Source organism: Salvelinus namaycush, chromosome 25, assembly GCF_016432855.1.
Source record: "Salvelinus namaycush isolate Seneca chromosome 25, SaNama_1.0, whole genome shotgun sequence".
Lineage (NCBI taxonomy): Eukaryota > Metazoa > Chordata > Actinopteri > Salmoniformes > Salmonidae > Salvelinus > Salvelinus namaycush.
Genome location: NC_052331.1, coordinates 7635067 through 7649348, shown reverse-complemented (window position 1 = coordinate 7649348; position 14282 = coordinate 7635067). Strand labels below are relative to the sequence as shown.

The window sequence follows — 14282 nt, the reverse complement described above, 5'->3', positions numbered from 1 at the left end:
GGCTACACATGCCTCTCTCTAATGTCAATATGCCTTGTTTTCTTCTGTTTTGGTTAGTTATTATTGTCTTATTTCACTGTAGAGCTCCCAGCCCTGCCCAACATGCCTTAGATAGCCCTTTTGTCTAGAGGTCGACCGATTATGATTTTTCAACACCGATACCGATACCGATTATTGGAGGCCAAAAAAAGCCGATATCGATTAATCGGCCGATTTATTTATTTATTTTAATTATATATCATACACACACACACATTTTTGTAATAATGACAATTGCAACAATACTGAATGAACAATGAACACTTTTATTTTAACTTAATATAATACATAAATACACACACACACAGCTCTGAAGTGACAATGATACTGAAGAGTCTGCTCATGAGACAAATACTCTCAACTGTTTGAATAAAAATAGAGTTTAAGTTACCTGTGATGAATGTTGAAAACAAAAACTTTAATTTCTATATGCAGGAAATCCTATTTTAATAATGGGCATGGTAAGAATTGACGACCAAAGTGCGAGTCATAATTCCCATGACACCTAGCAAAATCTGAAAAGCGGTTCCTTCATTTATTCCATAGGATATTTTTAGATTAACTTAAAATAAGGTCTGTGTTTCGTGTAGGCTTACACCACCGTGCCAATTTTATAACTGTGTAGATATCCATAGGACAAGGTAACTCTGATCAATATTGGCTAAATATAAGCGAAGATTTTAAAAAAAATTGTAGAGTGGATTTTCCATCTCCAACTACAAAATTGTTGCAACCCCTATTACTAGCCTGTTCATCCTCTCTTTCGTATTGTCTGAGATCCCCAAAGATTGGAAAGCAGCCGCGGTCATCCCCCTTTTCAAAGGGGGAGACACTCTAAGCCCAAACTGTTATAGACCTATAGTTGAAGTCGGTTTACATACACCTTAGCCAAATACATTTGAACTCAGTTTTTCATAATTCCTGACATTTAATCCAAGTAAAAATTCCCTGTTTTAGGTCAGTTAGGATAATAACTTTATTTTAAGAATGTGAAATGTTAGAATAATAGTAGAGAATGATTTATTTTAGCTTTTATTTCTTTCATCACATTCCATGTGGGTCAGAGGTTTATATACACTCAATTAGTATTTGGTAGCATTGCCTTGAAATTGTTTAACTTGGGTCAAATGTTTTGGGTTGCCTTCCACAAGCTTCCCACAGTAAGATGGGTGAATTTTGGCCCATTCCTCCTAACAGAACTGGTGTAACGGAGTCAGGTTTGTAGGCCTCCTTGCTCGCACACACTGTTTCAATTCTGCCCACATTTTTTCTAGAGGGTTGAGGGCTTTGTGGGCTTTGTGATGGCCACTCTAATACCTTGACTTTGTTGTCCTTAAGCCATTTTGACACAACTTTGGAAGTATGCTTGGGGTCACTGTCCATTTGGAAGACCCATTTGCAACCAAGCTTGAACTTCCTGACTGATGTCTTGAGATGTTGCTTCAATATATACAGATAATTTTCCATCCTCATGATGCCATCTATTTTGTGAAGTGCACCAGTCCCTCCTGCAGCAAAGCACCTCCACAACATGATACTGCCACCCCTGTGCTTCACGGTTGGGATGGTGTTCTTCGGCTTGCAAGCGTCCCCCTTTTTCCTCCAAACATAACGATGGTCATTATGGCCAAACAGTTCTATTTTTGTTTCATCATTCAGAGGACATTTCTCCAAAAAGTATGATCTTTGTCCCCATGTGCAGTTGCAAACCGTAGTCTGGCTTTTTTTATGGCGGTTTTGGAGCAGTGGCTTCTTCCTTGCGGGGCGGCCTTTCAGGTTATGTCGATATAGGACTCATTTTACTGTGGATATAGATACTTTTGTACCTGTTTCCTCCAGCATCTTCACAAGCTCCTTTGCTGTTGTTCTGGGATTGAATTGCCCTTTTCGCACCAAAGTACGTTCATCTCTAGGAGACAGAACGTGTCTCCTTCCTGAGCGGTATGACGGTTGCATGGTCCCATGGTGTTTATACTTGCGTACCATTGTTTGTACAGATGGAGGTGGTACCTTCAGGCATTTGGAAATTGCTCCCAAGGATGAACCAGACTTGTGGAGGTCTACAATTGTTTTTCTGAGGTCTTGGCTGATTTCTTTTGATTTTCCCATGATGTCAAGCAGAGAGGCACATAATTTGAAGGTAGGCCTTGAAATGCATCCACAGGTACACCTCCAATTGACTCAGATGATGTCAATTATCCTAACAGAAGCTTCTAAAGCCATGACATAATTTTCTGGAATTTCCCAAGCTATTTAAAGGCACAGTCAACTTAGTGTATGTAAACTTCTGACCCACTGGAATTGTGATACAGTGAATTATAAGTGAAATAATCTGTCTGCAAACAATTGTTGGAAAAATGACTTGTGTCATGCACAAAGTAGATGTCATAACCGACTTGCCAATACTATAGTTTGTTAACAAGACATTTGTGGAGTGGTTGAAAAACAAGTTTTAATGACTCCAACCTAAGTGTATGTAAACTTCCGACTTCAACTGTATATCCATCCTGCCTTTCTAAAATCTTTGAAAGCCAAGTTAACAAACAGATCACCGACCATTTCGAATCCCTCCGAACCTTCTCCACTATGCAATCTGGTTTCCGAGCTGGTCATGGGTGCACCTCATCCACGCTCAAGGTCCTAAACGATATCATAACCGCCATCGATAAAAGACAGTACTGTGCAGCCGTCTTCATCGACCTGGCCAAGGCTTTCGACTCTATCAATCACTGCATTCTAATCGGCAGACTCGATAGCCTTGGTTTCTCAAATGACTGCCTCGCCTGGTTCACAAACTACTTCTCAGATAGAGTTCAGTGTGTCAAATCGGAGGGCCTGTTGTCCGGACCTTTGGCAGTCTCTATGGGGATGCCACAGGGTTCAGTTCTCGGGCCGACTCTTTTCTCTGTATATATCAATGATGTCGCTCTTGCTGCTGGTGATTCTCTGATCCACCTCTCCGCAGACAACACCATTCTGTATACATCTGGCCCTTCTTTGGACACTGTGTTAACAAACCTCCAAAAGAGCTTCAATGCCATACAACACTCCTTCCGTGGCCTCCAACTGCTAAATACTAGTAAAACTAAATGCATGCTCTTCAACTGATTGCTGCCCGCACCCGTACACCCGACTAGTATCACTACTCTGGACGGTTCTGACTTAGAATATGTGGACAACTACAAATACCTAGGTGTCTGGTTAGACTGTAAACTCTCCTTCCAGACTCACATTAAGCATCTCCAATCCAAAATTGAATCTAGAATTGGCTTCCTATTTCACAACAAAGCATCCTTCACTCATGCTGCCAAACATATCCTCGTAAAACTGACTATCCTATCCAACCTTGAATTCGGCGATGTCATTTACAAAATAGCCTCTAACACTCTACTCAGCAAACTGGATGTAGTCTATCACAGTGCCATCCGTTTTGTCTGTGGCCTATTTATTGCCTTACCTCCCTAATCTTCTACATTTGCACACACTGTACATAGCTTTTTCTACTGTGTAATTGACTGTACGTTTGTTTATGTGTAACTCTGTGTTGTTGTTTTTGTCGCACTGCTTTGCTTTATCTTGGCCAGGTCGCAGTTGTAAATGAGAACTTGTTCTCAACTGGCCTACCTGGTTAAATAAAGGTGAAATAAAATACAAAATATTAGTCTGGCCGTCATATTGGTAAGGTCAGAGCTGGTATTCGTTTGACCCGTGTGTGTGTGTGTGTGTGTGTGTGTGTGTGTGTGTGTGTGTGTGTGTGTGTGTGTGTGTGTGTGTGTGTGTGTGTGTGTGTGTGTGTGTGTGTGTGTGTGTGTGTGTGTGTGTGTGTGTGCAGTGCGGGTGTAGGGCGAACTGGAGTCTTCATCACTCTGAGCATTGTTCTGGAGAGGATGCGTTACGAGGGAGCTGTGGACATCTTCCAGACAGTCAAGATGCTGAGGACACAACGCCCTGCCATGGTGCAGACGGAGGTAGGCTTCACAGACACAACGCCCTGCCATGGTGCAGACGGAGGTAGGCTTCACAGACACAACGCCCTGCCATGGTGCAGACGGAGGTAGGCTTCACAGACACAACGCCCTGCCATGGTGCAGACGGAGGTAGGCTTCACAGACACAGCGCCCTGCCATGGTGCAGACGGAGGTAGGCTTCACAGACACAGCGCCCTGCCATGGTGCAGACGGAGGTAGGCTTCACAGACACAGCGCCCTGCCATGGTGCAGACGGAGGTAGGCTTCACAGACACAGCGCCCTGCCATGGTGCAGACAGAGGTAGGCTTCACAGACACAACGCCCTGCCATGGTGCAGACGGAGGTAGGCTTCACAGACACAGCGCCCTGCCATGGTGCAGGAGGTAAGCTTCACAGACACAGCGCCCTGCCATGGTGCAGACGGAGGTAGGCTTCACAGACACAGCGCCCTGCCATGGTGCAGACGGAGGTAGGCTTCACAGACACATTGCTGACCTCTCCAATTATAAAATGGTTTGTTGAGAAATGGACAGATATTGCTAGATGTTTTTTTTCCATTCATTCGTAGAGATAGCAGACCACCTCACTAGCTACACATGTCCATGTCAGTTATCAATATACTGCACTAGACAAAAATCTGTCTATATTCTTTCTTCTTGTTCAGGATGAGTACCAGTTCTCCTACCAGGCTGCCCTGGAGTACCTGGGGAGTTTTGACCACTATGCAACCTAAGAGAGGAGAGGAACTGTCATCCCTCCTTCCTTCTGCTCAGATAGAGGTCCACAGAGAAACAAGGAACAACCAACGAGAGAAGCAGGCTGGAAAACGACAAAACAATGAACCTTAAATCCCACCTGAGGGACGACACTACTAACAAGGAGTAATTATACAAGAACATCAGCAACAAACAACAACAACAACAACAACTAGATGAATGTCAAAGAAAACCTGCGCTCTCAGGAAAGACCTGGAAAGGGTGTGTTGGGAGTCGGAGACAGACTATTACATGTGTAATCCTGCTTATTCTTCTTACCTCAGTGTTCAAAATGTGGAGGACTTATAATACCTGTGTGTGTTGTGGTCAGCTATTTCAAAAACGAAACCAGTGAAAAACAAAACTGCTTCAGAAACAGGAGTTATGATATGTATGTGTAAAAAATACAAGGACACAAAAAGCCTGGATATTTGCTGCACCCTAAATGGGTTTTTATGTTATTACCTTTCTATCTATGGGTTAAGTGTATGAGGGGTGAAAGTGCAAAGGTGAACGTTTTCATGTGTCTGTCGTTTTGCATTCTGGTGTCTGTTGCTGCCACAGCTAGTCCTGGCTTAACCTGAGCACAGTTTTAGACAGAAGACTAAACCTAGTCCTAGACATCAAAGTAGGACTAGAGGGACGGTTTGAGCTGCATGTCTGTGATTGGACGCCAGACTCTCCTACCCACAGTGCCAAGAGAAACCACGCTGTTCCTGGGCAGATGGAAAATGTACTTTGACCTCTGATGAGGAGGAATGGTGCCCTACTATCTGTACATCCAGCTTACAATACATGAGCGGTAAACTCACAGATCTAGAACCAGTTTACCATCCTTAAATTGTAACCTAAACCATTTGGGTGAAAAAGCTAAACTGACCTTGATCAGTGTCTGGGGGCAACTTCACCCTACTCCAAGTGGGGATCAATATTATTACAAGTCAATGTTTAGTCATCCATGCTTACTTGCTATTGCTGACATCATATTTCATAACCTAATGACAGTAAAGGTTAAACACAGTTCAGGCAATTCCATTTCAACCCCAGTCAGTCATTTCAGGAGATTCCATGTATGAAATGAATGTTGTCTATATTTTTCTTGGAGGACCATTTCGATGAATGAACAGAATTTCAAATAATGGTCTTTTTTGGGGGGGGTCAATTTCCAGCTTCTGCAGAAATAATTGTAAGGATCCTATTCATTGTGGTTCAGTGTCTTTGCCTTATGTTTCACCATGTTGGTTATCTGCTGCTTAGGCTGTATCCCATCTACCTGAGCTAAGCATTGAGTGCCATGATGTAGCTTACACCTATTTGAATTCTGTCCCCATACATTGGAATGGTCCTGATGGCTCAGTGGGTTGGAGCCTGGTTCTGACAGCATTAAGGTTGTGGGTTAAATCCCTGCTTGGGGCTACGTATACGGTACTGAATATGTGTGTTAACCGCGAGTCGCTTTGGATGAAATGAGCTTTGCTTGTTAAACAATGTAAATCCCAACGGGTTGAGAGTAGAAGAAAGAGGTTTGAACTCAAACTCAACCCACTCTCTTCCTCTCAGTCCCTCCCTCGGCTCACAGTGGCTCTTCACTGCTTCTCTCCGGTTTCTCTCTGCTCGTAGTCTTACTGTGCAGACAAAAAAAAACGAACGACACAACCCGATGCTTTCCCTCAAGTCCACTCCGACGTCCCCCCACCAGCCCTTGAGATGTTGTCCTCTTCTCTTATTCATTTGATGTACTATAATCTGCTTCCCCAGATACGTCGTGATTGTAGAGCACAGTATGGTTTATCGTACATGAACTTGAACTGTACATACCGTCTGACGTATAGAGTTCTTTATAGTCCAGTACATAGGCCTGAGCATAAGGCGTACATGCAGTACAACACGCATAATTATTTATTATCAAAAAAAGAGCCTTATTGTTATTGTTGACTTTGTCAAATATTTATTTGATATGATTTTTTAAATATTTATTATCATTCTATTTTGTTACTGTTATTAAGACTTGATTTTTTACTATTGGTTGATTTGTTTATTTATAGTTTTATTTGGGAAAATAACCGAATATAACCAATGAGATGTTGTTTACTTGGCAAGCCAATTTTACTGTATGATATCGTCAATGTTTTTTTAATTGTCTTTTTTATTTGCTTTAGTACAATGTGTACAGCACTCTGTGTAGAGTGCTATTTGATACTGATGTCCTCATAGATAGATACTTAGAGCCAGACCTAGTTTCAGTTCAGTGACTCCCCCCGCTCCCATTATCATAGTTAAAGTGGTACGATCCGATCGCCAATACGGCGGCATAGATAGAGAGATTAAACGGGTCGAGGAAAGTACAGTAGTTGTTTAAAGTCTATGCTACACTGTTCAATTATAGTGTGCTACTATAGATCGAAGGAGTATATGATAACATTGTGGGACAAATGGTGGGGAAAGTATTTAACAATTAAGTTATCCGGATATGCAATTTAAGTGTGGTCCAAAAGTTTATCTGGTGTGACTTAAAATGTTAATTATTCAAATATAAATATACCTGAAATGAAAGACCCACAGACTAAACATGTGACATCAAGTAAGGGCCAGTTTCTATGGCATCACATATATCCTGTTACCTGGTAACTGTTATTTTCTTTCAACCCTGGTTGTAGATAGTATTGTATGTTGACTTTGTATTAAAAGCAGGATGATTGGAGATACAGCATAATGAGTCATTTGGTTCCTCAGTCATTGTTTGTGATTGTCTGACAACTGGCTGCAAATGATGCACTGTAAAAGTATAGGAATGTAACACAGCAGAAGCAAGGGAGGAAGCCTTTGTGATGAGGTACATTTCAAGAAGAAAGGTGTGAAGTGTATCTTTATCCACTAGGTGGTGTCCAACTACCTATCTAGAAAGAAAATGTCCATTTATTTTACTAGGCAAGTCAGTTAAAGAAAAAATTCTTATTTACAATGACGGCCTAGGAACAGTGGGTTAACTGCCTTGTTCAGGGGCAGAACGACAGATTTTTACCTTGTTAGCTCCGGGATTCAATCCAGCAACCTTTCGGTTACTGACCCAACACTCTAACCACTAGGCTACCTGCCGCCCCAACATGGCTCCCATTTAACCAGTCAAAGTCCATCTAATCTATCATTATACCAGAAAGTGTTCCTAGCTGCGATCCCTCAACATTCAGGTTGTGAAACATTTCCTTGTATTTAGTATTTGGACCAACCAAATGGTTTTCTTTAGAATGTTGTAATGGATGGAAAATGTCTATTTGTCATCTGAATTCTAAAACACAGTTGCAATACCATTATACATTTACATTTACATTTAAGTCATTTAGCAGACGCTCTTATCCAGAGCGACTTGCACTACAGAGATTGTCACAAGCTTCTCCCCTATCGTGTAGTGTGATACAGTGATAGGACACAAAGAATGGTGTGCCCTGACCATAGTAGGGTTTGAGTTACAGGAAACTTCCATAATAGCAGGGCGCACACACACACACACACACACACACACACACACACACACACACACACACAGTGAGGTGCTGCAGATCCTATCACCTCTCATTCTGATGCACCTAGATGATACAGTCTATGTGACTTTTTGCTCAGCTCCGAATGTACGCCTTATCCCTCCCTAACCTCTGCTTGACTATCTTTCCCCTCAAACGTGCACGATATTATATACAGGGGAAGATCTGTTCAAATGTGAGCGAAATGTGAGCGAAATTGCTTCCATGGTGCAAACCAATTGGGGCCAAGCATTTACAGTGAAGCACGTTGTCATTAAACTAATGTTCTATTGGATGTAACTCTATCAGTCAGAGGTGTCACATTTCCTTGTGGAGATCTCTGCTGTGACCGGCCCAGTAACCCTAACCCTCTGTCCCAACACAGTATCTCACAACCCCAGACGGCCCGCACAGCGAGGCCGCTGAGGGAGGGCGTAACACTACACCTCGGCGCTCTGACGCCAAAAAAATACAGCTACAGCGCAGTAAACTGGGCCATATAAACGTATAAAGCTACCCAATCTGTCTGTCTCTGTTAGTAGGAGATGCTCTCAGGTTGACCGAATGTCTGTAGAAGTATCGGGTTGGTTGGTCAGAGGGTGGTAGAATCATTTGTTAATACAGAATGGAGAGGTATAGATGATATGTTAATATCTCACGCTGTAGCTTATTCATCAGGCTGGCTAACAGGGTTGTTTTGATATGGACTGTATGAAATGCATTAACAATCCCTGTACCCCAAGGCACCTAGTAGGTATCAGTAACGTTTCAATGATACAGTACATATTAAATAGAGTCCTTATGTACCTTGGGGTAAAGGCAGTCCTTGAGTAGGAGTGAAATAGGTTCCGGTACTAATTTTGGGTGCCGGTACGTACTGTTTATATTTAGGTGCAGAAGCTAAATACTTTTGCGCTAATATTCTATTAGAGAAACGGGAGCTCAAGCAGTAGAACATTTGAGGTGTTGGTACTCAGCTGAGCTCCTGCCCAAGTCAAGCTCTGGGTAAAGGGATTGTTAATGCATTTCATACAGTCCATATCAAAACAACCATGTCATTTCCAATTGAGCTGACATATGCAGTGTTTACCATGAATGCAGTCTCAGCTAACGCAGGAACATTGCCTTCTTGGGTTAGAGTCTATCAGATCTGCGCTAGCCGACACCAGCACAGCAGTTGTTTTGACAGTGCCAGAGGTGGAACTGTAGTAGCCTGTAGTAGCTTATAGCCTACCTAAAGCGGACATTGCCCTTGGCTGCACCGAGTTCCATTTCGAGAAATCCAAAGCAGCAGTGTTTACAAATTCAAACACTGGAAAGTGATATGTAATCTACACCTTGATTTATGCTGATAGAAAAATCCTCATTATTTTGATTTATAAACTGGGTGGTTTGAGCCAAACTGCTGATTGGCTGAAAGCCATGGTATATCAGACCGTATACAATGGGTGACAAAACATTTATTTTTACTCTTCTAATTATGTTGGTAAACAGTTTATAATTAAACAATAAGGCCTAAGGAAGTGTGGTATATGGCCAATATACCAAGGCTTAGGGCTGTTCTTATGCACAACGCAACGCCATTACAGCCATTAGCCGTGGTATATTAGCCATATACTGTACCACAAACCCCCGAAGAGCCTTATTGCGATTATAAACTGGTTACCAGCGGAATTAGAAGAGTAAAAATACATGTTTTGTCATACCCATTGTGGTTTGAGCCGTGATATGTCAGACCATATACCATGGGTATGACAAAACATATATGGCCAATATACCACGGCTAAGGGCTGTGTCCTAGCACTCCGCATCGCGTTGTATGTAAGAACAGCCCTTAGCTATGGTATATTGGCCATATACCACACCCCCTCAGGCCTTATTGCTTAAAGAGACTACACTTTCTCCCGCTGAACTTCTAACTTGACTGGGGAAGGTGTGATTTTGTGACAATGATTGCAAGAGCTACTCACCGATTTGACAGCTCCAATGCAGTTCCACCTCTGCTACGCAGTGCTATCGACGGTTAATGCTGGATCTGATTGAATCTAGGACTAAGCCTAGGCCTAAAAATGTCAATCAAGCTGTAACGCTGATCTTCCGCGATACGGATTGAATTGAGCCCCGATGTTTTTTCCCAGTCTATATTAGCGGAACATAAATGTCCTGTAAAGGAATTAGTGAGTGATGTAGAACGTCTGCATTGAATTGAAATATATAGCCTATAATATATAGGAATATATAAGAAGATATAGGCTATATCCATACATTGTCGCAAAGTGGGTCGCGACGTCTCAGAGTAAATGTATAATTATTTCATGAATTACTGGAATTGACTTGGCCAAGTGCATCTGCGGTCTGTGCTCAGTTTGGCAGCTGCGCGAGTGGGAGGGAGACGCCCGTGTGCTTCGCGGTTTCCCGGATCTTTTTTCTGCAGTTTTCTTGAAGATCAATCTGCGACACACACGATGCAGCTCTGTCGTTCAGCAGCAGATGATGCGCAGTCTGCCACTGACTTGTCATTCTCACTAGCCATCACTCACCGCTGTCATGAAATGAACTCATGCTAGCAACAAGTTCTGACTGAGCTCAATTGTCATGAAACGCATATACAGCGATGAGTTTCTCTCTCTTTCATACAAACTTATAACGAGGAGCTCCCACAATGTGTTTTGTGCCGGGATGTGCTTAGTAATGAGTCTCTCATAACGAACAAACGATGGTAAACCCAGGGAGTTCTTTCAGAACCTCTGCATAATGCTTCAGGAAACAGTGTTTCGACAGTTAAAGAGTACATCAGCTAGCGATGCATTGTTGTCATTTTATAACAGGTGATGATCAGAAGAAATAAGGGAGCACTAACTAACTCTCATAGTAGTAGATGTGCGTTTCTCTTTCAAACAATCCCCTGGCCTTGTACACAGCTAATAGATTAACATTCGCCAAAGCATACTAGCTACTGATAGTGCAACCCTAGTAACAGTACAGATGAAGATGAAAAATGATCGGGCCCACTGTACATCTTACTGTAGAAATGATTGTTGAAAACTAGTCTAGGTTTGAACTGTTGCTGTCAAAATACAATTTTTTATTCTTAACTGGAATAAACTTATTGAAGTAAGATGCTTTTTGAGGCAAACACACTCACACAGTTCTGGGTTGTTCATCTACAGTAGGATGTAATCGGCCTGTGTGTAGCTGGTGTAGAGAGTCAGGTGCAGGACAGCAGATATGAGTAATCAACCTATTTACTAGAGTATTCACAAATACAATACAATACAATATACCGAGCCCACAATAACGGACCGTATACAAGACAAACAATTACTCACAACCAAACATGGGGGAACAGAGGGTTAAATAATGAACAAGTAATTGGGGGATTGAAACCAGGTGTGTAAGACAAAGGCCAAACAAATGGAAAATGAAAAGTGGATCGGCGATGGCTAGAAGGCCCGGCGACGTCAACCGCCAAACGCCGCCCGAACAAGGAGAAGGACCGACTTCGGCGGAAGTCGTGACACAGGAAGTGGTCTCCTGCCTGACTGAGAAAGCAGTAGATTTTCTGGTTCAGTTTGGCACCACATACCTATGCGAATCAGAGTTCTCAACTCTAACATACTTAAAAAAACAAGTACAGAAACAATTTCAAGGCTGAGCATAACCTCAGTGTTGTACTGTCAAAATCGGAGCCCAGAATAGACATGCTCTCATTATTACTGTGTGTGTGTGTGTTTGTGTTTTCTGGTCTACATCTGTGTGATGTGATCAATCAGTTTATTCCAGTTCAGAATGAAAATGATGTATTGTATTTTAACAGCAACAGTTCCAACCTAGACAGATATGTAAGAGTGTTTTTAATGGGGGAAAATAAACATGAATAGATATTAGATAATAGATCATAGATATAGATATTTCATTTCATTGTTATTTGTTTTTGTCTATATTGCATTTGTTTTAAGCTTAAGGGCAATTAAATGTACCGATATTTATGTATAGTTGCATATTTTCCTCAGCTTGGGACCCAGGAAAACACTGCATTTCTCATTTGGGTCCCAGGCTGAACAAGTTTAAGAACCCCTGCTATAGAGCATTATTTATTATCATGGCCAGACAGATACAGCTTTGGCTGAATTTCCTCAAACTCAAAAATGTCTTTGTCATGATGATAAAGTGTTTTTCAGGGAAAACATGTATCCGCCTCTTTCAAACATCAAACAAGAATGCTATACTACACCCGCAATTTTTAAGAATCTGCATTGTAACGTTGGGTTCTGAACAAACTGAGTAAAACGCAAACGGACAACTAGAAAAAGCTCAAACCAAGTTTACACACCCACTGGGTCAAACAGCTGTGTGTGAGAGTGTGTGTAGTGTACGTGACATGTGTGTACATGTGTTTGCGTTTGTATTTTGATTCATGCATTATGTGTATGATTTACCCAGCACTAACCTGTGGGTGGAGTAGGATTGTTACAACACCTGTAGCAACAGTTTCCACAAGCAGCAGAGGTGTGTGCAAGTAGCACCAGCAGCAGGCTCGGGCCTCCAAAGTTGATTGGTTAAGCTTGAATGGTATTCCCGCCCCCAGAAATTGATAGATGATGCCAACAATAAGCTTGAAGAGGATAGGCTGGTAACAGGAGAAGGCTGTCTCTGCCTCTAGCCATCTATCAGCTGCTTCTCTCTGTGGGCTAAAGCCAGGTAGGAAACTAGAGAGACAGGCTGGGCGTATACTGCAGCACATTGGTGGCTAAGTGTGTGTGAGAGAGTCGGTTCACACCGACACAGTCAGTGAAGTACAGAAGGGTGGAGTGGAGAGGAGCTCAGTGGGAGTGTGAGTGTGCGTGGGGGAGTGTGTGAGACATTTAACCACTCCAGACCATGAACATGAAGCACCGGAGGTTCTCCCTTGACAGCTCAGTGTGAGTATCAACCAATCAAACTTTTTTAAATAAGTGATTTATTATTATGCATTGTTTCTGTACAGTTATTGACAGGCTCAGTTAAACTCCAGCTGTAGAGACCGTCTCCAATGTTTATGTTTACATTAGGAAGTTGGAATGTCCCTTAACATAATCTTATTGGATTTTCTAATAGGATATTACAATATTGGCTTACACTAACGTTAGCTAGGTGGCTAATGTTAGCTAGACTAGGAGTTAAGGTTAGGGTTGAGGTTAAGGTTAGGGTTATGGTCAGGTGTTATCTTAAAGGGTTAAGGTTAGGGGAATGGTTAGCTAACATGCTAAGTAGTTGCAAAGTAGCTAAAAAGTAGTGAGTAGTTGCAAAGTTGCTTATTAGCTAAAATGCTCAAGTTGTCCGTGATGAGATTCAAACAAGCAACCTTTGGGTTGCTAGACGTTTGCGTTGTATGCCAACCCATCCACCCCGACCAACCACCCACCTTTCGTTTTTGACTTAATAAATCCCTTTCCTGCAATCAAATGACCTAGTGGCCTCCTGGGTGGAATGTTATTAATATTTGTAATAAACATTATTTCAAAAACCTGCTGAAAATCTGAAGTTTTTATGTCCAACCGGTTTTGTTATATTTCAGTCTTCTGTGATGTATATAATACCTTACTATAATATAATAATATAATACCTTTCAAATCTATAGCTGACATGGTACAGGTGACTTATTTATTTTAAGACCATAACCATGTGTGTGAGATTTTTTTAAGACTACCAAGAAACACTCTCTGTGACCCTGATTTAGCCCACTGCAGTAAAATTAAGCAACCTTCTTATGTAACCATACCAAATGTAACATATCATACTAATTTCAATGTCCTGGATTTTCGTTTACTATGTTACATCTGTTCTATGAGACCAGGCTGTTTTGTTTACGTTCCACCAAAATGCGTTGCAGCCATACCCTTCAGGGCCCTTGTCTTTATTTATTTGTAATTTTTTAAGATTAGGTGAAAATAAACAACTTTCTATTTCTTTTGTCATTTATGAGATACAAACAGGTTGTTTTGCATTATATCTTATTGTG

The 14282-nt window shown here is 41.8% G+C and overlaps 1 protein-coding gene across 1 annotated transcript in view; it reads left to right on the top strand.

The window, feature by feature from the left end:
- The window catches only part of LOC120020588 (receptor-type tyrosine-protein phosphatase delta-like), a 74926-nt gene extending 70185 nt beyond the window's left edge, over positions 1-4741 (top strand). Inside the window, exons 35-36 of the mRNA XM_038964291.1 lie at positions 3872-4007; positions 4673-4741. Coding sequence (XP_038820219.1) covers positions 3872-4007; positions 4673-4741 — 205 coding nt within the window. The remainder of the gene's footprint in view (positions 1-3871; positions 4008-4672) is intronic.
- Positions 4742-14282: the final 9541 nt, after the last annotated feature.